The 27,323-nt window shown below is 38.8% G+C and overlaps 3 protein-coding genes across 15 annotated transcripts in view; 1 reads left to right on the plus strand and 2 right to left on the minus strand.

Annotated features, from left to right (window-relative positions):
- Positions 1 to 649: 649 nt before the first annotated feature.
- On the minus strand, positions 650 to 18,765 carry LOC121296875 (RNA-binding protein EWS-like). 11 transcript variants are annotated; one of them, XM_041222759.1, is made up of 19 exons: positions 18,702 to 18,724; positions 17,101 to 17,163; positions 15,230 to 15,266; positions 14,788 to 14,839; positions 13,935 to 14,061; positions 13,470 to 13,484; positions 12,600 to 12,798; positions 10,611 to 10,778; positions 9,643 to 9,938; positions 9,086 to 9,281; positions 6,267 to 6,304; positions 5,379 to 5,411; positions 4,822 to 4,934; positions 3,872 to 4,001; positions 3,312 to 3,431; positions 2,426 to 2,570; positions 2,046 to 2,143; positions 1,537 to 1,771; positions 650 to 1,094 (listed from the first exon to the last, which is right to left on the minus strand). In XM_041222759.1, the coding sequence occupies exons 1-19, from the start codon at positions 18,715 to 18,717 to the stop codon at positions 1,055 to 1,057; spliced, it is 2,121 nt and encodes a 706-aa protein (XP_041078693.1). In that variant the 5' UTR covers positions 18,718 to 18,724; the 3' UTR covers positions 650 to 1,054. The 11 variants fall into 11 exon arrangements, with proteins under 11 accessions (XP_041078693.1, XP_041078692.1, XP_041078697.1 ...); XM_041222758.1 differs by having other exon boundaries at positions 12,600 to 12,801; XM_041222763.1 differs by having other exon boundaries at positions 9,670 to 9,938; positions 13,470 to 13,487.
- Positions 18,766 to 18,798: 33 nt separating this feature from the next.
- On the plus strand, positions 18,799 to 24,288 carry LOC121296877 (rhomboid domain-containing protein 3-like). The gene is made up of 5 exons (XM_041222767.1): positions 18,799 to 19,671; positions 19,768 to 20,157; positions 20,948 to 21,074; positions 22,087 to 22,356; positions 23,000 to 24,288. The coding sequence occupies exons 1-5, from the start codon at positions 19,500 to 19,502 to the stop codon at positions 23,166 to 23,168; spliced, it is 1,128 nt and encodes a 375-aa protein (XP_041078701.1). The 5' UTR covers positions 18,799 to 19,499; the 3' UTR covers positions 23,169 to 24,288.
- A 98-nt stretch (positions 24,289 to 24,386) lies between these two features.
- LOC121297318 (EMI domain-containing protein 1-like) overlaps positions 24,387 to 27,323 on the minus strand; it is an 83,337-nt gene continuing 80,400 nt past the window's right edge. For 2 of the 3 annotated variants that reach the window (XM_041223568.1, XM_041223567.1), the window contains exon 16: positions 24,387 to 25,770. In XM_041223568.1, the coding sequence (XP_041079502.1) occupies positions 25,634 to 25,770 (137 nt within the window). In that variant the 3' untranslated portion in view covers positions 24,387 to 25,633. Of the gene's footprint in view, positions 25,771 to 26,815; positions 26,912 to 27,323 lie in introns of those variants that run through there. The other variant, XM_041223569.1, reaches the window with a different exon arrangement.

The raw sequence follows: 27,323 nt of genomic DNA on the forward strand, positions 1-27,323 counted from the left end.
ACCTAGTGGTGCTTTGTTCTCAGAACATGTCATGAAAAAGTACTTCGCTTGATAAGCTATGTTTTGGATGAAAGCACAACTCCTCTTGATGTACACTTCTGCAATTTTCTATAGTCAACAAGACTTATATAAGCAGGAGTTTTCTGGTGTCTCCATGTTCACCACCATAACATTAATATTGTGCCAGTTTAAATTAAAATATAGGATTTGTCTTATTTCATGTTACAGACTGGTGTGTGCATTTCAACCAACGATCATTGAGAACAGGTACAGTAGTGAGTAACATACATCCCCCGCCACCGCTAGGGAAGAAAAACAAATGACCAATATGTATATAGCATAGAACAGTAAATATAAAGAGTAGTTTAATTTAAATTGTAAGTTGTACTCAGACCTAGATGTGATTAGGTAAGCTAATGGAGGCAAGTATCAAGATAAAATATTAAAAGGACTGATTTACAGTATGTGGAATATAATATCCCTACAACCTGATTCTCCCTATAACTTAAACATTATTATTGCTAAGTTTCATTACAATTAGCTGCTTTCCACATATATGAAACGATGCAAGTATGACAGACACCCCTACTGTTAAAATGGCATTAAGAGGCAAAAATATTTTTGTACATTGAATTTCTTTAATTTTTCAAAGTTCTTTATTTTATTTTTTATTTTTTTAAAGGAAATGCGTTTCAAAAGGGAAAGGTGGAGTGGTGGTTGATACATCGAAACATTTTTAAAAACGGCATGTCACCAGGTTTCACAACATAACACCTTCCACAATCTGTTGTCTGTACTCGAGTGTCTAAGCATGCGTTCAGTAGTTCTTATTCACTTCACAGACGTCTAACTGGAAAAAAAAAAAAAAATTCACTGAAGCCAACATGACATTTCTTTATTATCACTATTAGCAATGAAAGAATGCTGGAACAGAAAGCTTTCCATAATAAATGATGCCAACCTTATAAATATGGAATTATAACTTTAAAAATGTGTACTATTTTAAAAAATAAATCCTGTATTATATGGGAATTCACGTAGGTTGCGCTGTACTTCAATAGGGTCTATCACGCCGGTCCTGACGATGGTCCCCCCTGGAAAGAACATTAAAATGGTCAGAGATTATGAAAATGCTCTAGGGTTGCAGCAATACAATGCAATACAGAAATTGTCAACAACTGTTCCTTTCTTTAAAAGGATCTAAAAGAAATATAAGTTTTAGATCCAGATGACCATTTATTGTGATATCATCGTTTTCTGTTCAGCTTGTATCGTAATGTGAAAAATCTTGTATCGCTGCAACACTATACCCATCCTTAACAGATACTGCAAACCAAAACTTGTCATCTCCACAGAATGCCAGCAGGTGGGTTTAATAAAACTTATCAATTGTCTACTCCAAGGGTATCTGACAAGCACCTTCACACAAGGCTGCTCTGCACAAGCGAACTGTTGCTCAAGGAAGGAAGGATATTTTCTCAAATAGTACTGTAGGTGTACGTATCATATTTCTACTGGTCATGTTGCCATACATACTTCATCTCCATTTTCCCTGGGGGTCCTCCTCCTCTTCTACCTCCTCGACCTCCCATCAGCTCCATGGGCGGACCACCCCTCCTCCCCCCTCCGAATCCTCCTCTGTCCATCCCTCGGCCCCCTCTGAATCCGCCCCCACGATCTCCTCCCCGCCCTCCTCTGAACCCACCAGGACCCCCGCGGTCCATCCCCCTGCCACCACGCATCCCGGGACCACCTCTTCCCCTATCACCACCTGAAGATAAAACACAGGGAGAAATAAATATACATAATCATAGGTAGTGGTTATAAAACAGGAATACTTGTAGTAGATATTGTTTGCTCAAAGAGAATCAACTACTTACAGAAAGCTATCACTTAAAAGATTGGAGCTAGCAAAACAATCACACATTTGTTTGCTACTAAAAAAACAAACAAAAAGGCTTAAATGTAGGCAGCCTACAAAACAGTTACACCCCCCTCCCCCCCAAAAAAAAGAGGATCTCTAATCTACAAAAACCAGTCCACACCTGGTGGAGGGAATGGAGGAGGCATGAATCCTTCAGGTTTGGGAGCTTTGCACTGATTGCACTCCATACGCCAGGCAAAGTTCTGGTTACCACAGCCACTAGAAAGAAAGAAACTTCAAAATCAATTTCAAAATTTAACTCATTTTTTATAACTATCTGGTGTTCTGTCCATGAAACCTGGCTTAGCAATGTGGCTTTAACATTGGTTGCATTGTGGTGGTTAAATAAACCATCAATGTTAATATTCTGACTTTTAAACTAGAAAAATCAAAGCAAACACACCTAAACTATCTGCTGGATAACTAATCTAAAACAACTTACCAATGTTAGAACCTCATGCTTCCCAAGCCAAGAGCTTATTAGTTTTGTCAGATACTTACGGGTTAAGGCACTGCCAGTCTCCAGCTCTCTGCTGCATGTTCCCGCCCACTGGCCCTCCTCTTCCTCCCCCACGTGGTCCCCCTCTGGGAGGGAATCCACCCCTGTCACCGCCTCCTCTTCCACCACCACCACGGCCCATCATAACTGCGAAGATTAAAAAAAAATAAAAATCAGTTTCAGTTCACAGATCACCTTCCTCGATCAGATATTAATCATTAAGGCAACCTCTTAAGCAGGGCTGGTCAATGTTAATTAATGTAATGCTATTTAATGGAGAAGGTTCTCGCTTAATATTAATTTAATAAATGAAGTTACCCAGTTCGTTGATCTTTATAATTTAACGCATTAACACGATCGTCAGTATTCCACATTCAGTTGTTATTGCAAATGAATACATGCTTGACGTTAGTATGCCTCATGTTTGTTAAATGCAACAAAACCTACTGTTACTGAAGTCATAATTTTGTATTGTACCTTTGAAAATAAAATTGCATATGCATATTTGCTTTTGTTCTATACAAAAAAAAGTCTTAATTGTTCTTAAACATTGTTAGTGTACATTTAATTAACACGACAAAAAAATGACAATGTAATTTATCATGACTATTTAATTCATTAACTGTGCATGTTAATTTGCCTAACCCTGCTCGACGCTAGTCTTAAATCAGATACGCTACCACACAAAAGAATTCAATGGCTGATCCCAATTTCCATTTAACTTGGTAGATTGGTTTTCTTTTCTTGCCAACAATATTTCAATCTTCATTTTACAGAATGCTGGTACAGATACCATAATAATTTTTTTTTTTTTTTAAAAAGTTATCCTGAAAGTGTGGTGGATGTTAACAGGGCCTAACCCTGCATCGCTACTCAGTCAATCCTTACCACCACGTCCTGGAGGAGGTCCTCTCATATCCCGGGGCATCATTCCCCCTCGCACGAGGCCCATCAGGGGCTTCCTCCGAGCCATGGACACCTTCAGTTTCTTACCTTGGAAATCTTTGCCTTAAAATGAAAGACAGACGTGCACAGCTCAGAACACAACCTAGAAGTAGTACTGAGCCTTCTACTTTTTAAATTAGTCAACCATGTATTGGGAACCATCATGCAATCAAAGGCTAAACCTCACAAAATGTGTAACACACTTTATATAACCTCTTCACTGTGCTGTTTTTACCTCCAGTTCCACAGACTAAGCCTTGGTTTGTCAGACAGAAGACAGGTTTTACACCCTGCCCCACAAATATCCCGGACATCTTAAATCATTGCAATGTTGTCCTTAGTATGTAGCTTTTTCACATTCTGCTTTTCACGAGCTGGCTTTATTTAAAAAAAAAATTGAAAGCCATACCACTGCTCTAGTAGTCAGCAGCCTAGGAAATCTCACAAACTGGAGTGCAAGGCACCAATTCCACCATGCACTATCCAATTTACACCAGACCTACCATCAAACCACTCTGCTGCTGTTTTGGCTATTGGAGCATCTTCATAGCTCACCGTTGCATCTCCCTTTGGCTTCCCAGTGTCTTTATCTGTGTAAATGTTAATGGCAGGCAGGCCGGTTCTCTTGTTAATCTGTGGGGAAAGTACAAGAGCAAGTTCATGAAGCCAACACTACCAGACTGCTTTTTATTGTACTATGAAGATTTGGATTATCTTAACACTTCACTATTTGTCTGCTGCTTGGATACCTTTTAGAACTTTAATTTTGCATGCCATTTAATTACCTAGACAGAAGTTTAAAACAGGGTTTGATCCCGTTGGCAGGCAGGGCCCTCTCATATAAATGAACCTGGGCAAAGATACTCTCTCTTTTGGCTTTCAGTCTTTGTTTGCTACAACAGGCACGAAGATGCTTTTCAACAAGACTCAGCTGGCTCAATTCCAGATTAACAGTGGACATGAATGAAGCGGTAGTTAAAGCTACTACTTTGCAGCAGGAAGATGCTTGTTGCATTTTATTCATTAAAAATCAGCTGAGGTCAACAGTCACTACAGCATCTGCTCAGGATCGATACCTCCTCCATCAACACACTACTCTATAATCTAATAAAAAGCATTTTTCTCAAGAGACAATAGAACCTGGGACTGTATTCTTGAAACATCCTTAAGAAATCTTCTTACTAAGTTTGTACTATAAGACCATTAGACTCTTAAATATATTTTAAAAATATTTTACCAGTTAGCTAGGCCATAGCAATTTCAAGATTATTGTTTATTATTAAAATGAAACTTAAGAGGATGCCGAGAAAACTGAATTTTTAGGATCTTAAAGATCAATATTTTAAGAAGTTTCTTCAATACAACCCCTGGACTTTAGCGTGAAAGGACTATATTTGAAATGAAGCCCAAACCTTGGGCATATCAAAATGGTTAAAATTAGTTAAATAAATACCTTAATAATTCCACAGTGCTTGAAGAAGTCTGCTACTTCCTCCAACGTTACATTTTCGCACAGCCCCTGAACATAAACCGTATTGTTTTCAGAGTCATCCGTTTCTTTAGGAGCTGTTGGTGCACAACAAAATTGTCAATTGTTTAAAATAGTGATCCTTCTCCAGCTGGTTAGATGAATACATACACTATGAATTGTTCTATATTTTGACAGGATACAGCTAAATTGGCAAGATGACTTCAGCAACGTCCCAAGCTCTCAAGTCCTCCACACACCAGATACAACAGTTAATTATAGCTTCTAATGCGTAGCTTATATAGTTCACTAGAATGAATTGCTGCAAGAAGCCAAATTTAAAAGTTAAAACAGTTGCACCTATGAATTACAAAAATTGTACCTGTTGTGCACTTCTATCCACTATATAGGTCTCAAATGTTTGCCGTTAAGTGTTTAAAAAGATTAGATACCCACATTCAAAGATGTCACAATATCACATTTATGCAAATATGTTCTGTACTTCAGTTATTGGTATATTTTGTATTAATAAAATCAGTTACCAGGCTCTGGATCTGGTCCATCATCCACGGGGGCTAATGTCCGTGAGGAAGGGGAGAAAGACAATGGAAAGAGCAATTAGTGGGTGTGGATTAAACTTGTACCTAAAGCAAAATTACCATGAAGTGCAATTCAAATATTACACTTAGTGGTATAACAGGACTAACATATCTACACATTTTACCCAGGCACACTCACTCAGATGAGCGTTTCACTGGTACTCTTCCCAATTATTTTTTTATTAGAACCAAAACCTTGTGTGATTTTAAAAGCTTTAAAAAAAAAAAAAGTTTGCCCGGACATCCAATTTAGTAGGTCTTAAACACAATCATTAAATACACCATTAATGCTATATAAAACAAGCAAGTCTTTCCATGACCCAGTTTTACAGAATGTGCCATTTACATCAGTGGCTCCACCACCACTAAATCCATTACAAATATTTATACCAGGGGTTCAAATGGGACTCTATTAAATCCAGTCCTCAACATATTAAAACTCAGGCCAACAGCACTAAAGAGCTTGCCGCTATACCACACATTTTTATCGTTGCGAAACTGTGTGCATTGCTTTGCATATGTTCAATTTTGATGTGACCCATTTTACTTTCTAAAAAAGCCCTTCTGTTTGTGACTGCTAGGTCCTACCTGGACCAGAGGACCTTGTTATCTGAACCCATTTACACCCAATTTCTCTAAGGCCGGCAGTACACTTTAAAAATTAGGGCATATTAGAAATATTGTGTACCAGTACAAGTGTGCATATATGCACACTTTTCTTTAAATTATTGTAAGATCTTATTTACTGCACAAAAGTAGTGATAATTAGCTTTTGTTAGTTTTTTATTGGTTGGTTTTCTTTACTAGCCAGTGTAATACTCATTAACTTACCACCAGGCTTAATGAAGCCACCTCTGTCTCCAGCGATGCTGGGGAAATAAACATGAAGATATGAAGGCGTTTTCCCTTAAAAGAGCCAGGTCCAAACCTCGAGCCCAAGGAGCTCGATTGGGGGGGTGGGGGGTGGGGAGTGGACATGGTACTGGCTAGAGCTTCCATTACTATACACAGACTTTTGGATCAATTACATTTGGGACAGGAGTGGTTATTTGGGTTTGGCTTTTTCCACGTCCCCTTCAAGCCATTCTTTTTAAAAAAAAAAAAAAAAAAAAAAAAGGGGGGGGGGGGGGGGGGGGGGGGGGGGGGTTATAAAGTGCATATCCCAAAAAATAGGGGGTTTTTTATTTTTATTTCCTTTGACTTGTTACCATTTATAACCCAGCATTTTTTTTATTTAATTTTTTTTACAGCAAAAAGAAAAAGGATTATTTGGAGGTGCAGTACTTTTGTGATCCTTACAACCCACCCACCCTAAAGGACAGACCACTGGCCCCCATAACATCAGCAATATTCCATCTTTATCCTCCTCTGGAAATACAAAGTCCTTTTTTTTTTTTTTTGCTATACCGCTCATCCAAGTGTGATGAAACTCTGCTACTAGTTAATTTATATAATGTAACATGTTAATCTTAAATTCACCAACCAAAGAGATTTAAAAATGGGAAGTGTTATCAGGCATAGATGAATAAAGTAGGACAACCACCTATAAAAGCACATCAGTGTTTGTATTGCCATTTTAATCAAAGCACATGGCAGACACTGAAACAAAAGAGAACTGCACCTTAAATAACCATTTCTTACAAATTGTAAGCTGATGCATGCAGCTTTTAAAAATACACTTGTTTTTAATACACTTGTTTTTACACAAATCTCTGCTCTTTAAAGTTACACAATTGTAAAATAATAAATGCCTTGTATATTTTACTCAGTACTACATTACAATTTGCAAAGATATTTTTTTACAAGTTAAAGTTTATTTACAGATTCACATTTCACACTTTTTTCAAATATTTCTCTCCATCTACATGTAGGCACCGTGTCTCTGTCTAAGTCCCACTTTCATTATGCTGCCGGCTCAGTACCGAGTACAGGTACTTTAAAAGTATTGATGTGCATACATGGATCTCACTTTGTAACCTGTGGCATATAAATGCGACAAAGCATGTTAAAAAAGCTTTCATGTTCAAGAACAGTCATTGACAAAAAAAAGAAATTAATACGCAATCCAACTGCATTTCAAAACCACATTTTCTTTCTACTTACCTGCACATTGGTAAAGGTGAAAGCAAATACTCACGTTTGAGATCTTCCCCTGCTACTAGTGGAGGGCAACAAAAAGCCCTTATTCCTCATCCCACCACAGAACTAACCCAATAAATACACATGGACTCTTCTAAATCTCTTATCCCCAAATCCAGAAACCATGCATTCCACATCCATCCCCTCATACTTTCCACCCATTCCTGCGACTATGATGTATAATTCTAATTGTGTGAGAATACTTTCACCTTTACAAGAGAACTCAATTTGGTGCCAACATTTTAATTCAAAGGGTTTGAGTAGAACAAGGTGAACCCTTCAGGACGCCGATTAAATGTTCATTTACTGGTAGTTTTGATTACTAGGTGACAAAAACTGAATTTGTAGTGTTGAGCCTAATACAACTTTGTCTTATTTCTCTGAAGAAAAACTGACCTTTTTCGTTCCCCATAAGGGTTCACCCATTATTTTTCTCTTTAACCCTTTGCGGTCCAATGTCAGACCAGGTCCGACATTACAATTTTCCTTTTCCAGTCCAATGTTGGACCCTGTCCGACATCAAAAAGATGTAAAGCACAGGTCTCCAGTCATTTTTCAAGAAAAAGCAGAGAAAACCTTTCAATGGCAGAGTGACACCAACAGGAGCCTAATGCAGCCAAAAAAAAAAGGGGGGGGGCATCTCACAGACCCATGCATTATAGAGGTAGCTGCTTCTGCATCCAGTGCTCAAAGAATATCAAAGACATTTGCAGAGCTTGGATCGCATCGAGGAGTTTAGTAATAAAACAAGTGATCAGGAGAGGATTTAATCAGTATGCACGGCTATAAAGAGGTATGTGAAATACAGCGAACAAGGGGTGGGGCTTGGCTGGAGATACAATGCCCTTTAAACCTGTTTTACTCTACAAAAAAAAATTAAACAGAGCGTGTAAAAATAAATTGGACCAGACATATCTGACAAATGCTGAATAAATGGACTGCAAAGGGTTAAATATCCAACTCTGTATGACACAGGTTGTCAATTGTTTTAATAAGCAGGATGCTACACTGGAGTACAATTACATTACATTTTATATGGCTGACACACCCTCGTAAATGTTTTAAATAGTGCTCGTAGGGCAGAAATCTCACCCTGTTTTCCATTTGTAAAACTTACCTTCAGCACAAACCTGAAAAACTACAAAGATTTGAATACTAAAACACGCAAACTTTTCAGGCCAGGACAACACACCATTTAAGTAGTGAACCAACATAAAAACAATGAAACTAAGCAAAATTCCCACCCACATATGTACAACTCTTGCACAGTAGCATCCTGCATATTACCCTGAATGAATTTAAGAGCTGACTCAAACATACTGAAAGTGATCAACTGGCAACATTTGCAGCTGCTTTTTCCAAGAGACCACATTATTCTGCATTATACTGGCCTTTTTTTTTTCCCCCAACGCACCTTTTCAAGATTTGATCAGAGTCCTTTCAGCCCTGTATCAACTGCTGCTGCTGTGGCTAGAAGGAAGCGTGCGAGTGAGAAAAAGGTGTGTCCTTACCTCATGCCGCCTCGCCCGAGTCCCCCACGCCCTCCTCCTCTGTTCATGCCTCCCCTGTCAAAGCCTCCTCTTCCACGGCTGCGGCTTTCCCCACCTCCCATACCCCGGCTCTCCCCTAGACTGGGGAAGCCTCCTGGCTCTGGCCCCGAGAAGCCGCCACCACTCATGCTATTAGGGTGATCCTGCCTGTAACTGCCTGCGAAACACAACAGGAAAAGGGCCAAAACTGCCATCAGTAAGCAAAGAAAGTTACACATGGTAGAAGCATGAAACTGAATTTCTACTTATTTCATTTTAAAAACAGGGGTAAGCATTACAAACAAGATTATTTCCAATGAGGGATATGAGGATAACGTTAGACTGGGTCTGGGCAAGACAGCACAGAAAGAAAACATACTTTCATGCAAAATAAAGTTTCAGCAAATACACGTATGCAAAGTATTCAAGGGGGGAAGCAAGCTGACTGGGGTTAACCGACATGCATCACGGCTCTTAGTTAGCAGACTCCTCAGTGGTAGACATAACGACCACATACAAGAGGAAAACATTGTGCTTACTATACTGGTTATGTTGATTGTAGTCACCTTGTTGCCCATAGTTGCCACCGCTGCTGCTGCCGCCGCCACCACCACTCTGCTGACCATACTGGCTAGGAGGTGGCTGACTGTATGAGGAGCTGGTCGGGGGTGGGTAGTTGCTGGGCTGTTGTCCATAGCTTCCCTGCTGACCATAGGAGCTTTGTTGGTTATAGTTTGCCTGCTGCCCATATCCACTCTGCTGCTGGGTATAGCCTGCAGGCTGGGAGTAGGTACTCTGTTCATAGCTGCTAGGCTGGGTGGGGGCAGCGCTGTAGCTATAACAATTCAAGAAAAAGAACAGGCAGGCTAATGGGAATTAATACTTCAGAAACTCCTCAACTCAACTTTAAGGACATGAGGGAAAAGAATGTTTAATGCAGTCTGTCCATTCTTGAGCTGTGTATAAACCTGTTAGAGCTATAGAAAAAAGCTATGATTTGATAAATATACAAGACAATAACCAGGGGCTCTATAATAACGAATCTCCTGTCAGAGGTAGAGTCTATGTAAACTCAGTCTAATTACATGTAAAACTAAGATATTTAAAAACTTAAATTGCAATAAGAAAAACAGAACCATCGTATTTAAATACATGGCAGGAATCAAATTGGGTGCCATAACTATAAACATGCCAAATTAATGAGCATGCCTTTGATATGTCCAGTTCCAACCATATTGGTATTCCAAATGGGAAGAGAATCCCTGCATAAAATGCTCAATACTTAAAATGATTGTTCACGAAAAGCTAAAAGGCATTGGTCTGAGATCCAACAATGAGCTTCTATAGCATTAGATCGGAAATGCAAAAATGTAGAGCCATTTTATTCCTGGGAGGAGTGTTACAGGGCAATACAAGAACATATGAAAATATGACACCCAAGAACGAAAAACAAGCAATACTGGACTGCCTTACCTGGCACACAAGAGGTACCTGCTGGGATATTTACCTGGAAGGAGGGTAAGAAGCCTGGGCACTGACTGACTGGACAGGGTAAGAGCCAGGCACCTGGGAGTAACCGTAATTATTCTGGCTGTAGCCTAGGTTGGCTTGGCTATAACCGGCTGGGTTAGACTGGGCTTGAGAATTCTCCTGTGGCTTGCTGACTTCCTGTGCTCTAAAAGTAAAATTTAGCAGTCAGGTTATAAGCACCGAGGAAGATGAAAAGAAATGATTAAAAAAACAGAAAAAAAAAACATAAATTAAAGGCTCACTCATTTGAAGGTGTCAGTTACCAGAAAAGTGCATTTCTGAGTTATGGAAAAACATCATTTTTCAAGCCACAGCCCTTAAACGTCCCCAAGTAGTAGCTGCTTCTAGAAAATCTGACAATCCACATTAATTCTTATAACCAACCTTGCTTCCAATTATGGGATCTAGTGCAAAATGACTCAAGTTGTGAGACGGTTTTTCCAGGACACCCCTCAGATGTGTTTTGATTATCTACTGTGCAAAAAACACCTATCGATAAGACAACCACCACAGTTCAAAGAAACACTGGCATGCAAAAGAAGATTTTGTTTAAAACAGATTTGGATGCATGGTAAACCTAATGGAGTGTATGACAAACATTTCTTTCTTGCTTGCTTTTCGGGCTATTCAAAACGCACTTTAAAATAAAATGTAAGTGCTTTATTCAAACTGAGTCTATGCAAGTGAGTGTATTATTATAAAGCAAGGAAGCAGAAATTTGTACCAAAAAAAAAAAAAAAAAAAGGGGGGGGGGGGGGGGGGGGGGGGGGGGGGGGGGGGGGGGGATTGTTGAATCAAACTTCCCCACCAAATTTATTTCCAAAACACAAGATACAACAACCACGGTTTTGTATGAACACCTGGCTATTTTAGTCTCTGCTACAATGCCAGCAGTCCCAGTCCCAACAATAAGTACATTAACACCCTTCTCTGACAGGTTACTACATAGATTCACAACATATCTTCAGAAACCACCTGATTATTATTTTTTTTCTTCAGCCGATTGTCAAATCTGTTGCTACCTGCAAGAAAGGGTTAATATGAAGGAAGAGAAAGCACATTCTCTGTGGGGAGGGGGTGAAATACTGAAAAATTGTATAATCACATTTAAAAACATTGGGGCATCTTTAGAAAGTGAAAATTCTTGTTAAAATAATCCAGTCCAAGGCCAGTGGATATTGCACCAACTCAACCATTTCAGTATATTCTTTACCTAAAAATAAAATGGTCCGACAGGAAAACGTTGCCTTTACATGACACACAACAATAAACCAAGCAGCATAATGTTTATGTTAAATATTGTTGTAGTGTTTGCTGAACACTGAATTAAGTCTAGAGCAGCTATACAAGTTAATTGTCAAAATCTACATACATAGGGCAATCTCCTTTAGGAACAACAGTGTTCCATCGCACCCATTCCATATGGGCTGCTTTACAGAGTTATCTGGGGACATGCTGGTTGTAGGTAAATCTTCAACTTTCATTAGACAGAGATCAAAATGGAACGCAACCACTGACGTTGTTTAACTCACAGTAGAAATAATCTGCACATTTTTGGGTTGAAAGGTCTGTGTTGTTTCTTGGATAATTTAAGGAAGGAGAAAGGGATATCATTTAGAAAGCAAACATTTCTTCAAGTCTATATTTACACACACACAAAAAACAAACACCACATTTAGTCTTTACTAAAATCCACGAGTGTGTATGTGCATGATTATTCCAAAATACTGTGCTACGCTGTGTTGTGTCCTTGTTGACCCTAAGTATGCTTTTACTATCTGGTGCAGTGCAAAAATAGATTTTTATTTATTTATTTATTTAATAGCCTAGGCCAACCCACCCCACTGTAGTGGAGATAAACGCCACACAAAAGCTTTTATATTCTTCTAGTTAAAACTCTGTGAAACTGGTGTGCAGTCTCTCTCAAGCCCAGGCACTGTGTAAAAAAGGAACTCCTCTCTATTACCTTGTGGGTGCAGTGGAAGCAGGCTGCTGCTGCCCATAGCCGGCATAAGCAGGTTGGGAGCCATAGGCTGGTTGGGTACCATAGGAGGCCTGGGTAGTGGTGGTGGTGGCCGCTGCTGTGGTGCCGTCATATCCAGCTGTCCCATAGCCCTGCACAGGCTGGGTGTATCCCTGCGGGGCTGCAGGGACTGCAGTGTAACCTGCTAGGGTGCAAATCCAACATGCATCAGAGATGCTAATTTTTTGAGATACAAGAAAACCAAAACAGATATAGACATGCATGGGCAGGAAGCATATGCAGGTTCATATGGAGTGCACAGACCTCTCTCAAAGCATTTCCTTAATCATAAATCATTCCACACCTCAGCAGAAGATTTACTAAAAGAGAATGAGAATTGTTATGCTGTGAAGTAACCTTTGATGGGCTGTGCTGGTACACATACAACATGTATAAACTACAGTATAAACACTAGCTTTCAAGATTGCAAGTCCCTTCAATTTCCACCTCACTTAAAAACACTTGTCTTGAAAGGAAGTATGTGTGCAATTTAGTTATATATATTACACACACAGTATACACACATATACGTATACACACACCTAATGGCTGACACTATAAAAAAAAAATGCAGCACAAAAAAAACGCTTATTCACTGTGAAGTGGAACACAAAAGTAACAGAAATGAAAACATAATCTTTAACCTAATTACTACATGTAAGGTAATATTAAATAAGCCAGGCAGCATCATGCAGAAATGTGCCAACAGTTTAGATAGCCAACTGCATAACGTTATCTAAAGAGAAGCGCTGAGTCCTCAAAGGTCAGTGAAATGGTAACTGTTCCATGCTAAGAATGACAGATTGCCCAAACCTGTATTGGTCCCTTCTGCTTTGGAGAATGTACAGGCAAAAGAAGCAGAGAGCATATGAAATATATTGGCAATGACTATCTCATGACAGCTTCAGCAAAGCCAACACCTATCACCAATAACTTTCCTTTGTTTCATGTTATATTTTTTAAATATCAATTTCCAGGAGTGTGTAATTACTTTCATTACATGTCCCGTTAATTGCTTAAAAGAAACAGTAGTCCTTCATAAAGCAGGAAAATGTGCATATTTATTTAGTACTTGCACCCTGGTAAACAGACATATTGCTAAGCCCTTACATCAGTGTACAGTACCACACTAATGGATGGGCAATGTTTGGTACATTTTTTTAAAAGGGCGGTTAGGGTAACCAGTAACAATCGGTGTAACCTAGCAGAGTAAGAACAAGGATGTACCCACAATAGCGCATATTCCATATTAAACACAAATGAATGGCAGCTCCTTACCAGCAGGTGGCTGTCCATAAGTGGTCCCATAGGCTGTCTGTCCATAGGCAGCTGCAGAGGACTGTGGCTGAGTGTAAGTGGAATCAGAAGGCTGGCCATAAGTTCCATAAGCCTGTTGACTGTAGCTCTAAGGGAAAGATCAAGCATGAATTTGTATTAAAGCAAGTGGTCGTCACATAATCTGATTTTAGGATAGGATGACAATGTGTACAACCCATGCTCTCAATATCCAAAAACAAAGAGATCCTGAGCCAACATATTAATTATATACCTGATAAAAATGCAATAACTTAACCATTGTGACTATTGAGTTTGTTTTCCTTACTGGAAACAAAAGCATACTGCCTTTACAATGTTGAACAATTAATTAGCCAATCTATTTAAAATGTATGAATAGACAGAACTGTCAATATTTTAGCATAGTTTCCCCTCTCCACCCACTGTTTTACAGCAGCTTACTTGTCAACCACTGTTAAGATATCACAGTAATTAATGTTATAAGCTGGGTTTGACAGCAGTACACAGGGAGGGAAGGAGACAGAGTAAGGTATCCTCATCCAAATCTATTTATTACTGGAGCAAAAAATGAACATTTGACAAACAAAATACTGCATGATACTAAAGTAAAGGAACAGTTAAACTGGTTTCAGTTTGACCTCCCTACTAAATTTAGTTGCAAGTAACATTCTATCAAAGGAAAAAAAAGAAACTTCCGTTTTGTCAAAATCATGTATTTTTTTTTAGAAATAAAGTTTACAGGAACATGTAGAATAACACTACTTCCATGAAACAGGCTCTATGGATTTTAAACAGGTAAAGATTGAGCAAAGAATCAGGTCGTTTGGTTACATACCTGTGTAGCCTGTCCATAGGTTTGAGTTGGCTGGGCTGCATAGGAGCCATACCTAAAAGAAATAGAAAATAGATTAAATAAAAAATAAATTTAACAGGTACATCAGTGGCTTGCCTAAACTGCTTATAAGCAAGGATGAAATGGACAAAAACAAACTGACATAAGAAAAACAGGCATGGCAAGTAGTACATCCCCAATCTGATATAAAATACAAATTCGAAGCTATCGCCATGACCAACAGAACGTACACATCCAAATATGTTACACGTAAACTCTGATACTGTAACTTGGGCCACAGAATGTGGTAGAACTTATCCCAATTGAATAAGCAGTTCTCTATATGACATATACAGGCAGCTTTTTCAATTTTTTGTGGACAGCAGGGGATAATTACACCTTTTTTATTTTTTTTTTATCTTTTTTTTTTATTAAAGTCCCTTACCCTTGCTGGGCTCCAGCCTGATTGTAGGTACTGTAATCTGCAAAAGAAACATATGCATTTAGTCTAAAAATATCATTCCTTTCATTCACCAACCAGTCAAATGTCATACCCTTTCATAGAAAAGTAATTGTGCTAAACTACAGTTAGGGTAACTTTAGTTTGAGGATAATAATCATTTTATCAAGACCACCATGTTAATTTTACAAGCCAATCTGAACTTCATGGATTTGCTTAACAACTGCTTTTCCTAGCACTGCAGAATGAGCTTTCAAGTGCCAAAAGTAAGAGTAAGTAATCTCTCATTGCTCAGAGCTGGTGATGTACTGTACAAGCCCATCACAATGTTCTTTACATTTCTTAGGTTTACCCCTTTAAAAAAACAAAAAGATAAATAACTTTAAATTTAAATTAAATGAATGTGCTATAGGATTAAAAAATATGACATTTCAAAATCTAACATGAAATACTTTACTACTGTTGTGGCTTCCAGTAGACACTTGCAATATAAATGCTGAAGTGTCTTTGATTACATGATGCTAAATAAACTGTTCATAGTTTTATTCCCCCCAAAATTCTCAAACCTAGAATTTTTGGCCACAGCTGTACATCAAAGAGGAAAAAAAACAACAACTTGGTAAAGGCTCTGGAGGCACACAATGCTAACAAAATGGCTAATACTACCTAAACATTGTTGGACAACAATATACTCTGAAACACTTAAACCAAAGAACAGCAATTCCTTTGTACCCATTAAAACCACAGCTGCAATTGTTATTTTCTGTTCACTGGTCAGTCATGCTGCACTCTATAGACTTATGGGTTACAGACAATTGGATTTCAGCTGAAGAGCAATGTATCTTTGCAATGCATTCCATTCCACCTGCTGTTCTTCACTGGCCTTAAAATCACCCGTTTTAATTTATTGTTTACTGAATTTTGACAATAAAATACAAACATTAGAAATGTATAGGATTTTCAAATCTGCACATGGACATTCGGTTTTCCTAAATTCTGTACAACAAAAGCCTGGTATGCACATGTAAAACCTTGAAGGTATTTTTTATTTTCTTTTTTAGAATTGCATTTAGAAAGCTCCTTGCAAATTTCATCCCAATATAGAATACAAATGAAATCAGTGCTAGCAAGCACCCAAAAGAACTGCCAGTGAACCCTATAAAAAATATAAAACATGCCACTGCTTTCAACTTTTAAAATGTATTTACAACTACAGAAACATTCCTTGTTACCAACAAGGCCTAAAGCCATCACTACAAGGCTGCTGCACTTGACATCACAGAAGTTCAAAAACTAATCCCTCTACACTTTTTAAACCCAGCATAACACACACATGGTTTGACGCTTAGTCCCCCCAGGCTACAAAATAACTGTTCTGTGGTCTAGTAGAATAGCTTTGACATCAACAAACTGGATCTTCAGGTAGACAACAGAACCAATGATACCCTACAGTGAATTCTGAAAAGCAGTTTGGAATGTAAGTATTTTTTTTTTTTTTTTTTTTTTTTTTTTTTTTTTTTTTAAAGATACACAAAAGGTGCCAACAAGTCAGCTCAATGTAAAAGTATGCATAAGGTATATTTCCAAACTTTTTTACATCAAAAGTAAAACTAAAAAGATGTGGTAGCTGATGCCCCGCTATACAGTACTGACATAAATAGTGTATAGAGCTATATGATAAACCTAACTATTGTAGATAACACTACACTATTGAAAAATGCTTTAATAGTAGAATTAAGTCTAACTACAAGAGTAGACAAACGCCTTTCAGCGTCGTTCCATATATTTAGTACAGTATAATTATTGCATTTAAAACACTGTCAACACTCTCTACCCCTGTAATAAGTTTTACTAACCTGTTACAAGTGGAAAGTGTAGACCTACTGCGTTATCACCACTTTTCTTCTCTGTCTCTGTACCTAGAGCATTAAAAGCATTGTCTTTCTCCACTCCTCAATAAGTTCACTTAACTAAACCTACCTAACTAATGACTTGTGGAACATGCCAAACTTTGAAGAATTAATAAAACTACGTTCTGTGGAAAAAGTATGTATGTGTATTCAGAAAGCAACTTCCATAATTACTCACTATAAGTGCCAATAATATTTTATTCAAATGTATATTCTTAAAAAAATGACTAGCACCTATCACTTTCAAATCTCAACAAGGTAGCTCCAAAACAATCACTGGGTGCTGGTGCACAGTGGATGGTGAACAAACTGCTATATTCTCTTCACACATTTAGTTTGCCTAAATCATTTAGTTAACTCACATTTCTATGTGCTTTCCAGACCCTTCTAAAAACAAAGAACCACACTGCATAGAAATTCTCACAATGAAGACAAACTAAAGAAACTTGAGTTTTTTTATGGGGGATAGAAAAAAAAGAAAATAAAAACCGACATTTAAGCCAAAACCAGGTCTCCATAAACACAAATACTATATTTCATCCAAAGTCAAAATAAAACAGATTATATTTGCCAAAACAGACAAAACTCGGATGTAATGAAACAATGTACATTTATAAATAACGTACTTTATTTTAACTTAAACGCTCTTAAGCGTAGATGCATCTGTTGAGTGAGGGGCATGTATATAGTGGGACCAATGATTCACAAACGTTGCACAAATCAACACGATTAATAATGCACATGGCTTCAATGCCCCCTCGTTTTGGTTATCAGTAAACAACCACTGACCATCTACTTCGTATGCCGAGCTATTTAAATCGTGCACTTTTTTAAAATGTTAAACCTGGAACTGGATAAACTATTTTGCTACGAATGGTCTAGTAATCATTAGATAAACACGTTCCTTCCTAATGCTGATGCTACTAATATTTTAAAGAACAACGATATAATGCAAATGCACTATTATGTTAAATGTCGTGACACGCACAGACCCGACGTACAGTCACAATATTCATATGTTATCTGCTTATCCGTTCGGTCTAAAATAACACCTAGAACACTCCGGGAATGACGGTTCGCCAAATCAGATCAATATTTGTCTGGTCTCTGTTCGGTCGCACGAAATCACGCCAGTGCAATGCCACACAATCATCAAGAAAACATGGACCACAACACCATTCATCTCAGAAAAAAAAAAAAAAAAAAGATAGCTATGCATTTCAATGGAACATGGTAGCTGCCGAATATTAAAGTCCACAAAAGGTAAGAACGTAAATCCGGGTATTTAATAACAATTACAAAAAAAACTACGCATTGTTTGAAACGTGCTAACCGAAAACAAATACGGTTTAGTTTGAAAACCCCTCCCCCACTCAAACAGCGTAACATCGCTGTTTGTTATTTAAAGAAACTGAAGTTCCTCGACAATTTCCTAACTGAGGGAAATGATTGGTAAAAAAAAAAAAACACACAGACAACAAAAATGTCAGCTTTCACGAACGCGTAAGAAATAAATTAAATAAAACGGCTTTCCCTGCCGCCCTCACCTGCTGCTGACGCCATCTTGTGCCCTCAGAGCTCGATTGAGAAGCGCATGCGCAAATGGGGGGGGGGGGGGGGGGGGGGGGGGGGTGGATCTTCCAATTCTGGCTATTATAGGGGAGACGGGCCATAACGGTGTTTTTTTTTTTTTAAGACGAGACAAAAAAAAAAGCATGTCAGTTTTAAAATATCGCAAGTTCTCTTTAACTGTATTGGTTGTTTTCTTTGTATTAAATTGCCTAGGAGTGCATTTATTATTTGTCGTTTGAAAATGGAATAATCGCTTTCCAAGGGCATAATGTTTCTGTCATAACAACATTTACTAGAAAAAAAAAAGACCACTGTTACGCCTACCGTAAACTATTACACTTTTGTCATGGTACCTAAACGAGGCTGCTGTGACGTCTCGGCGTTTGGTAGTTGTAGCCTTTCTGACACTTGAACCTGCGGGTTTCTGGAGTGTGGGACAGGGGAGAGAAATTCGCGTTGCACGCGAATTATACAGTACAGTGCTGTAATGTGTTTGTAACCGAGAGGATTGGGATGAATATGTGGCCACACAATCAAAAGAGAAAGGGAAACGCAACGAGGTCACGTTTGTAGTCAATTAGAAAAGTAGTATGTGTTTTTCGTACAAAACAATGCGAAACAATTACATTGTATTCACGGGGTAAAAATTGCAAGTGTATTCGCTATACCCTTTTGTATAAATAAGCAGCGCGGCACCAGTAAACTATAGATGTCCTTTTTGTATTGTATTTAATTGCAGTTTAAGGTAAATCATTTTCTGGCAGACCAGAGTCATGTTTAACAGGGCCCCTCCACACTGGATGTGGCCACCCTTTGGAACCAACCAGAGCGAACCGGGGTTCCCGCTTGGAACAGCCTGCTTGCTTGCAGTTGTTTTGTTTGTGTGGTTTATTGATGCAGACCTCTGTCTTGATCCAGATCTGGTTTTACCCCCGCACATGCAAGGTGAGTTTTACAGGTTTAAGAAAATGGTGAAAACTTTGGAGCACCTGACTTGCTATTTATGAAAATGTATTATTCTGGTCTCCTTCTTTACCACAGTTTGGCACCTGCTGACCTACTCGTTCTGCCACAAGGGAGCACCCTCCTTGCTCTGCAATGCAGCCCTGCTGATAGTACTGGGACAGTGTCAGGAGCGTCGATGGGGCACGGTCCGCTTTCTGGTTCTCTCGCTCATCTCTGCCACGGCCCCTGCACTGATCTATGCTCTCCTGGTCAATCTGGGGGTTGGACGTCCTGGTCCAGTCTGTGGGTATTCTGTGGCACACTTTGCCATGCTGTCAGCTCATTGCCGCCACGCCAGACAGAGGAAGATCCTGCACCAGGTACCTGTGCCAGCCTTGCCATGGTTACTGCTTAGCCTGACATCACTTCTGCTGCCTGACTCGCCTGCTCTCCTGCACCTGTGTGGGGTCTGTGTTGGAACCAGCTGTATCCTTTTCAGGCTGCCATTATCAAATAGACTCATTTTTTTTTTTTTTTTTTAATATAAAATGTAGTTGTTCCCAATGATTTTACCCCATTTTTTTCCCCAACTTGGAATTGCCAGTTGTGTTATTATCAATCCCACTTCACTGCTGCAATCCCCTGGCGACTCTGGAAATGGCGGCTGACACACACATCCTCCGAAACGTGTCCCTAAAAAGCCATCTTTCTTCGCACTGGGGATCCACAGTGAAGCCACCAGACCTATAGTGCCGGAGGACAACACAGATCTGAATGGCTTCACTGCAGACCCGCAGGCACCTTATCAGCCAAGAGGTTGCTGGTGCGCAGTTAACCGTGGATCCCCCCTGCCGACCTAAGCCCTCCCAACCCGGCGGTGCTAGGCCAATTGTGCGCTGCCCCTTGGGAACTCCCGGTCACGGTTGGCAATGACATTCGAACCAGGCGATCTCCAGGCTGTAGGGTGCATCTTGCACTCCATGCCGAGGGCCTTTACCGGATGCGTCAGTAATACCAATAATACCAAGCTGTAATACCCAATGTTGCCATACGTCTTGGTTCACTTTTAACATAAATCTTTTATTCCTAATGGAGGTGCCCTATGAACTCATGCAATTCAGATGAAACGTGAAACAGATTTTCATTATCTTTTGCAGGACTCCTGACCTCTAAAAGTGTTGTAACATCACCTCACAGATACAGATGCTACTGTCTCTTTAAACAACAGTATAATGACTGTCAGTGTTCACTGTTTTCCCTTAATGCCTGCCCGCAGACAGCTCTTCTTTTCTAGGCTGGCTGGAGAAGGGGGAGGGGCTGGCAGTCTTTCGACCCCTCCCACACAATTTCTTTATGCTGTCAGGGAGGAGAGACCAGCTGCCCTTGACCAGTACTGACAGAAGGTGTGAGCAGAGAGGCTACAGAAAATAAGAAATTTATTAAGGATGCTATGGAGCGTTATGTGACTCTAGCCAGTTCACAACCAGCCTAAATGGTGATATGAGGGACATCCCTTCCCTAGGTATTCAGTCAAGTGTAGGACCACCATGGACAGCACTAATTCGATGGAACAATTCTTAAAGGTGACCGTACCTCCATGGGAGTTTTAGGGTCTTTGCTCCAAAAGGTTTTTTTTGCAAAATTTTACTAAACTATTAAAGGGGTTCTGGTTTATTAAATAAATCCATAACTCATACCTGCTGTCACTTCCATTTGCAATGTAGGTCTTACAGTATATGCACATTTGAAAGAAGCACATGCTGTAGCAAATACATACTTTGATTAAAAAATATATATATATATATATATACTCTATATATATATATATATATATATATATATATATATATATATATATATATATATATACACACACACACACACACACACACACACAGAGTGTATATATATATATATATATATATATATATATATATATATATATATATATATATATATATATGTATATGTATATGTATATACACACACACACAATATCTGGTACCGTACTAAGTAATAGAATGCTGTCAGTTTACATGGCTTTGGAAGTCTGTTAATGCTTCACTTCAACGTTCAGGAGTATAGCACGTCTCAGCATTGTAAGCAGCTAATTGGTTACAGACAGAAAAGGAGTCGCTCTTTGAAATGACCAAGAAAAGGCAAGATGACCTGAAAGCTAGACAAGCAAAAATAATACCAGAGAAATGTTTGTATAACATGTGCTTCTTCCAAACTGCACAGACCTACACCGTGAATAGAAGAGCATACAGGTAAGGTTTATGGAGTTATTTCATTAGCTATGTAGAACTACTTCAGAGTTATAAAACTTGTAACAGGTGTTACACCAAACCAGTGACTACAGAACATTGTTTATTTTTTGTTGACTTCAGAACACTGTTCATTCTTGTTTTGTAGACCCCAGTTGTCTCCAGACCCGTCCTTGGCCTTGCCTCCCCCAGCGCCCGCCCCCTTCAACAGACCCCATTGGCCAGTCTACCACACACCTCCAGCCCACTTGGGATCCGCTTCCTTTGAGTGGGCGGCAGAAGGGGCGCTGGCTGCCTCCGAGAGTCTCCTATTGGAGGAGGAGCTCCTAAGGGCGGGGATACTTGCGTCTCTCCAGGAGAGCCCAGGGGAGAGCCCTGACAAACTGGAGGTCCCCAAGTCTTCAGTGTCCTCCTTGCGGTGAGTCGGAGCAGGGGGTTATGTAATAAGGTATACAATGTCTCCCAGGTGTTCCTGGAATGGTGATGTCTGCACAAAGGAAAGTACAAGTCTAGATTAATAACCTGCAGACATGTGTAGCATATTGTGACCAGCAACAGACGTGCTTAACAAAGCGTCTTCGGTAGCAGGGCCCTCAGTGTTTTTTGGCCAGTCAGTGGATGACATTCTTTTCACATACCTTTTTACTCCCGGTCTGACTATGGTATTCATTCAACTAGTTCACTTATCGCCTTTAGGATAAAGAACTCACTGTAAAACAGTAATTTGCTTTTACAACACAAGAAACCAAAGCGAATATGTTGATCTACGAAGTAAGGAACACACCCATGCAATGCAGATACTGATTAGTATTACAATTATTGCACTGCATTTGCCTTTACACACATTGGGCCCTTGTCATAAAATTGTAAGGACTGTTTTTTGAAGAGTGTGTTAAACATGAAAAATGAGAATAAACAAAACATTAACTGTAAGTATGATTTAATTAATCAAAATGGGCTTTAATAAAAGTGTCATCTCCCTCTGGTGGTAGGATTAAGTAACTTGTGAGTCAGATGAACCAATTTTCCTGGTAATTAGTGGTCCCTTTTGTGTTTTGCAGCCTTCAGCAACTGGAACGAATGGGTTTCCCCACAGAGAAAGCAGTGGTGGCACTGGCAGCCTCTGGGAAGCTAGAGGGCGCTATTTCCCTTCTGATCGACAATCGGGTTGGAGAGGAAGCTGTTGTGACAACCAGAGGAAAGGCTCTTCCATCCCAGAGGCCTGCTTGAGCTGCCACACTGCGGAACTACAAGACTGGGAAGGATGTGAAAAGCTGTAGTTTGATATACAAAAAATATCTGGACAAAATTAGGATCAACTTTGTCACCTGGAAATCTAAGAACTGAACTGCCTCACTATTATACTGTAATATACTTTCTTTCTGCTGGAAAAGTTCAAATATCTGGCACTTTTTTGGTTTATTAACTTTTAACAACTAGTTTATCGTTAAATGTTCATTTGTTAACGTTAATATGTAGTAACCAATTAATAAACCATTATTGCTTTTAAAAATATTATTAAACAACTTTGCGAACATGTTATCTAGTTTTTAACAGTTTAAACAAAAAAGTAAAACCACAACAGATATTTACATCAATTTATAGATGTTCCCAGCAAATAATGTCAGCGCAAAGCTGTGTATTGCCAGTAATACAAAAAGAAAAAGCCAACAAAACGAGCCTTAACCCGTTTAGTAGATGGTGGCTTATTAAATAGACACTTTGGCTGACCTGTCCTGGGTTATGTACATGTCTATTGCATTTAAAAACATGGAGATAATTGGCAACATATTTCCCCTCAAAACCAGTGGCATTTTACAGACAAGCAAAACTTTACAGTACAGTCAATAAATTGGACAAAATGGAAAACTATGAAAAAGTTTATGATGCATACGCTGTTTCAAAACATTTGACATGTAGAAAAAAGCCACATTAGAATAAAGGAACCAACCATATAAACGTGAGGCCTCGATGTAATGTGAAAATGGCTAAATTGCAGTATCCAGTGATATTAAAATATTTTTTTTTATATTATGTGACTAGAGCTGTTCAGAAACATCATTTGATTGCACTGAAAAATGGCAATACCCTAAATATCCCATGGAGAATCCCAGAAGAATCCCAAAATACTCAAATATAATTTTCCATCTTCTACTAGTGCAATGAAAATAACTATTGAAAACTAAAGAGGTTTTTTGGTCATATAAAAAAAAAATTATTTAATTAGTTTCTCTCTTGTAAATCACGACACAAGTTAGAATTTAAAAACATCAGAAAGACTTACAGTACATTGTTACAGACACTTTCGCAAATGATTTTCAGAAAAAAACAACATACTGATTACACAGTGTACAAGTACAATGAAAAGAAAAGGAAGAAAAATACTACAAAATGGTTAACATTTCCAAAAAAATTATTTGCTGTTATTTTTTAAATAGTACACAAGACAATACTTATTTAGAAGAAAAAAAAAATCAAGCATATTTTAGAAACTTTGCAAAATTACAAATTACACCATTTATGAACATTACAAAATGCTTACTTACTATCCCTGTCTTTGAACGCTGCTGGGTGGAACACCCTCTACTGGACTTCAAGAAGTACTAACCATAGTTCATTTTTGTATCTCTAGAATTATCACTGGTCCCCCTTATATTGAAGAGTTGGTTCTCTTCAGATAAATCACATACAGTTATAGAATTAAAAGTGGCTGTTGCGTCTTTGAACCTAGTCATTTCCTGTGTTTCACACCAATTTTCCCAGATTACAATAATCTAGTGGACTTTCAATACACTTCTCTATGCTCAATATTCACTGCAGTCGACTGAGCAGATGTATAGGGTTTGGTCTGCCTGAAACCTTTCTGCAACCCTTAGTTTGAGAGCCCTGGTCTAGCTCAGATCACACAGTGTGACCCACTGCACATCAAGATACCGGAAAACAAAAGTATATATTGGACAGTGTTTCTGGTAAAAGCAAAACAATTAAAAGATTAGGGGACAAGGTTGCTGACGCTAAAAAAAAAAATGGAAGAAAATTGATTTTAAAACCTTGGCTGTAACTCCTGTAGGACTTTTCCTGGTTTACTATAACTACATGAGGTTTTCCTAAAAGTGGCAAGACCCAATGCAAAAGAACTGCTTTCTCTCATAATGCAATGTACTGGGGAGGGCAGTGCAGCCAAGTGGGGATTAATTACCATGCGAGCAAGACAGTGAATGTTGGCATTCCTATTAATCGTATGTGGTATTTCATTTTTGGTCATGACACCCAAGATGCTTTTCAGTGGGTATAGCTCATATTCCAGTTGCATGGTTTAACTGACAAAGTAGTGGTGGGTGGCCTGGAAATGTGATATCTGTCTATATTTGAAGATGCAGAGCACTTAAGGGCTTGTGAACATAGGTGGAGGTGAATGCTGCTCAAAATCAATCCCAATAAGGGTGGGGTTAGGGAGTTGCAGGGTTCCTTCTGCCTCCCCATCGGTTCAGCTGGATTCAATGGCTAAATGTAATTTGAACGCTAAGTTACCCCAGGATGTCCTGTTAGCAGCCCACTGGAGAGTTAAGAAGCGAGCTGGTCTCCCTGCTAATGTCCTCTAGAGGTGGGAGTGTCCTGTGACTGGGTTGGGGTCGCTGGCTGAGGTTGCTCATGTACACAGTAGGGCTGGTCTTTCTCTCTCTGGGTCCCAGGCATCAGTTTTCCTCCCCGGTGCCCTGCCGTGCGAGCCGGTGCGAGAGGATCCGGTAAGCTGACATCCCGGCTCTCTTCTCGCGGTTGTAACCTGGAGATGGGGTACCGAACGGGTCTGATCCTGAGCCAATGTCTGGTTCTGTTGGAGAGACGGCAGCTTAAACGTGCGTCAGTGCAGGAGTGACTGGCTGTGTTGGAAATGAGTGCCCCATTGCTAAGCCGTTTGAGCCAAATTCAAACATACGCCAGAGCTTGCATAACTTGACTTGAGTTAAAACTAAAATATTCCATTGTGGAATGACTCAAATTGCTGGAAGGAATGTGTTATGTAGGGTGGGGTATTAAATGTATTTGTGGCAGAACAGTTTGCATTGCTAATGTCACCCTGCCAGGACAAGTCACAGCTGTTTTCTTTCAGAGCATTTACAGCAGCGAGAAATCACCCTGGATTGCACCAGCTACTTATCTGTGATTCTCCCAGGATTAACCCTAAAAATAAGCAGTAATGCAATCTAGTTTGATTCCCCAGCACTGTAAAATGCTCTAAAAATATCCAGCTGTGTTTCTTGATGGTAGGTTATAGTTTGATAAAATCAAAACTTAAGTAACTTACAGCTAATTAAAGAAAAGTAACTCAACAGTTCCACTGTATTGTACTGAAAAAATACAAATAAAAAGGGGAACATACAGTATATGCCAGTGTTGAAATAACTAAATTCAGTTATTGGTGGGTAGATTTCCAGAAATAAACTTGTGTTGCTCTATGACATACCTGTCTATAAAGTGTATTATCAATATGTGTGAGTGGTTTAACACATTACATGGTTAGGTGTACAGTGACAATAGTACTAAAGCAAATGAGGCTGGAAAATGGATTTTACAGCCTGCACCTTTTATTATAGTCTGGTACTGCAGTTACAGTCCTTTTGACCTACTTTTAGATGGCTTAAACATGCATTGTTCTGCAGCCAGAAACATGTCAGGAACTCGCAAAGTGAAATGATTGCACTTCTAGTACATTTTTGTAGTGTATAAAATAATCCTTTATTTGAAATTAATTACAGCATTTCTACTGAAGAAAGTAACTCCCCTAAAAGACAATTAATTTATATATATATATATATATATATATATATATATATATATATATATAATATATATATATATATATTGCTGCATTTTATACTATTTCTCTTTAGCAGAATGCAAACTTAATTTAAATGTGAATATTCCGATGTTGCTAAGTAGTACTTTTAGTGTTGTCATGCTTTCCAGAAAATCTAAAACGGTGAAAAAAGAGAAGTGAGAATATATCACTGTGATACAGGTTTTAGAGACACAGCACTTTAAAGGAATGGCATTTCTTGTAAACACTGCCTGGTATTCTGTAGCACAAGACCACAGAGCTGCTAAGACTCCCATTGTGCAGGAGTTGCAAAGGTATTGTAATGATACTGGGTATATGGAAAATAATTATTTAATATTTTGTTTGAAAAATAAATTTAACTAAAACAATACTCATAAGCAGTGCTCATGCAAACTCATGCTTGTATCTGAATAGTGTTACTTAAAAATGTATTATGTAATTAATCAAGACTTGCCATTAAAAACCTTTTAGACTGAAAGAATACACTCAAAGGTAGAAATAAATAGGCTACACAAATATGTTCATTTTTATTACATTCTTGAAAC

Source organism: Polyodon spathula, chromosome 22 (assembly GCF_017654505.1).
Source record: "Polyodon spathula isolate WHYD16114869_AA chromosome 22, ASM1765450v1, whole genome shotgun sequence".
Classification (NCBI taxonomy): Eukaryota; Metazoa; Chordata; class Actinopteri; order Acipenseriformes; family Polyodontidae; genus Polyodon; species Polyodon spathula.

Bases quoted from the DNA above. Each gene is read 5' to 3' on its own strand.
- LOC121296875 (XM_041222756.1), bottom strand. The intron at 9,939-10,610 runs GTAAATATCCCA...GAATTGTTATAG, and splicing joins GCTTCTTACCCTCCTTCCAG to CTACAGCGCTGCCCCCACCC. The intron at 1,772-2,045 runs GTGTGGACTGGT...TTTTATCTTCAG, and splicing joins TCCTCCATTCCCTCCACCAG to GTGGTGATAGGGGAAGAGGT.
- LOC121296877 (XM_041222767.1), top strand. From the start codon at position 19,500: ATGTTTAACAGGGCCCCTCCACACTGGATGTGGCCACCCTTTGGAACC. The intron at 21,075-22,086 runs GTGTGAGCAGAG...CTTGTTTTGTAG, and splicing joins TTGACCAGTACTGACAGAAG to ACCCCAGTTGTCTCCAGACC. The intron at 22,357-22,999 runs GTGAGTCGGAGC...TGTGTTTTGCAG, and splicing joins TCTTCAGTGTCCTCCTTGCG to CCTTCAGCAACTGGAACGAA.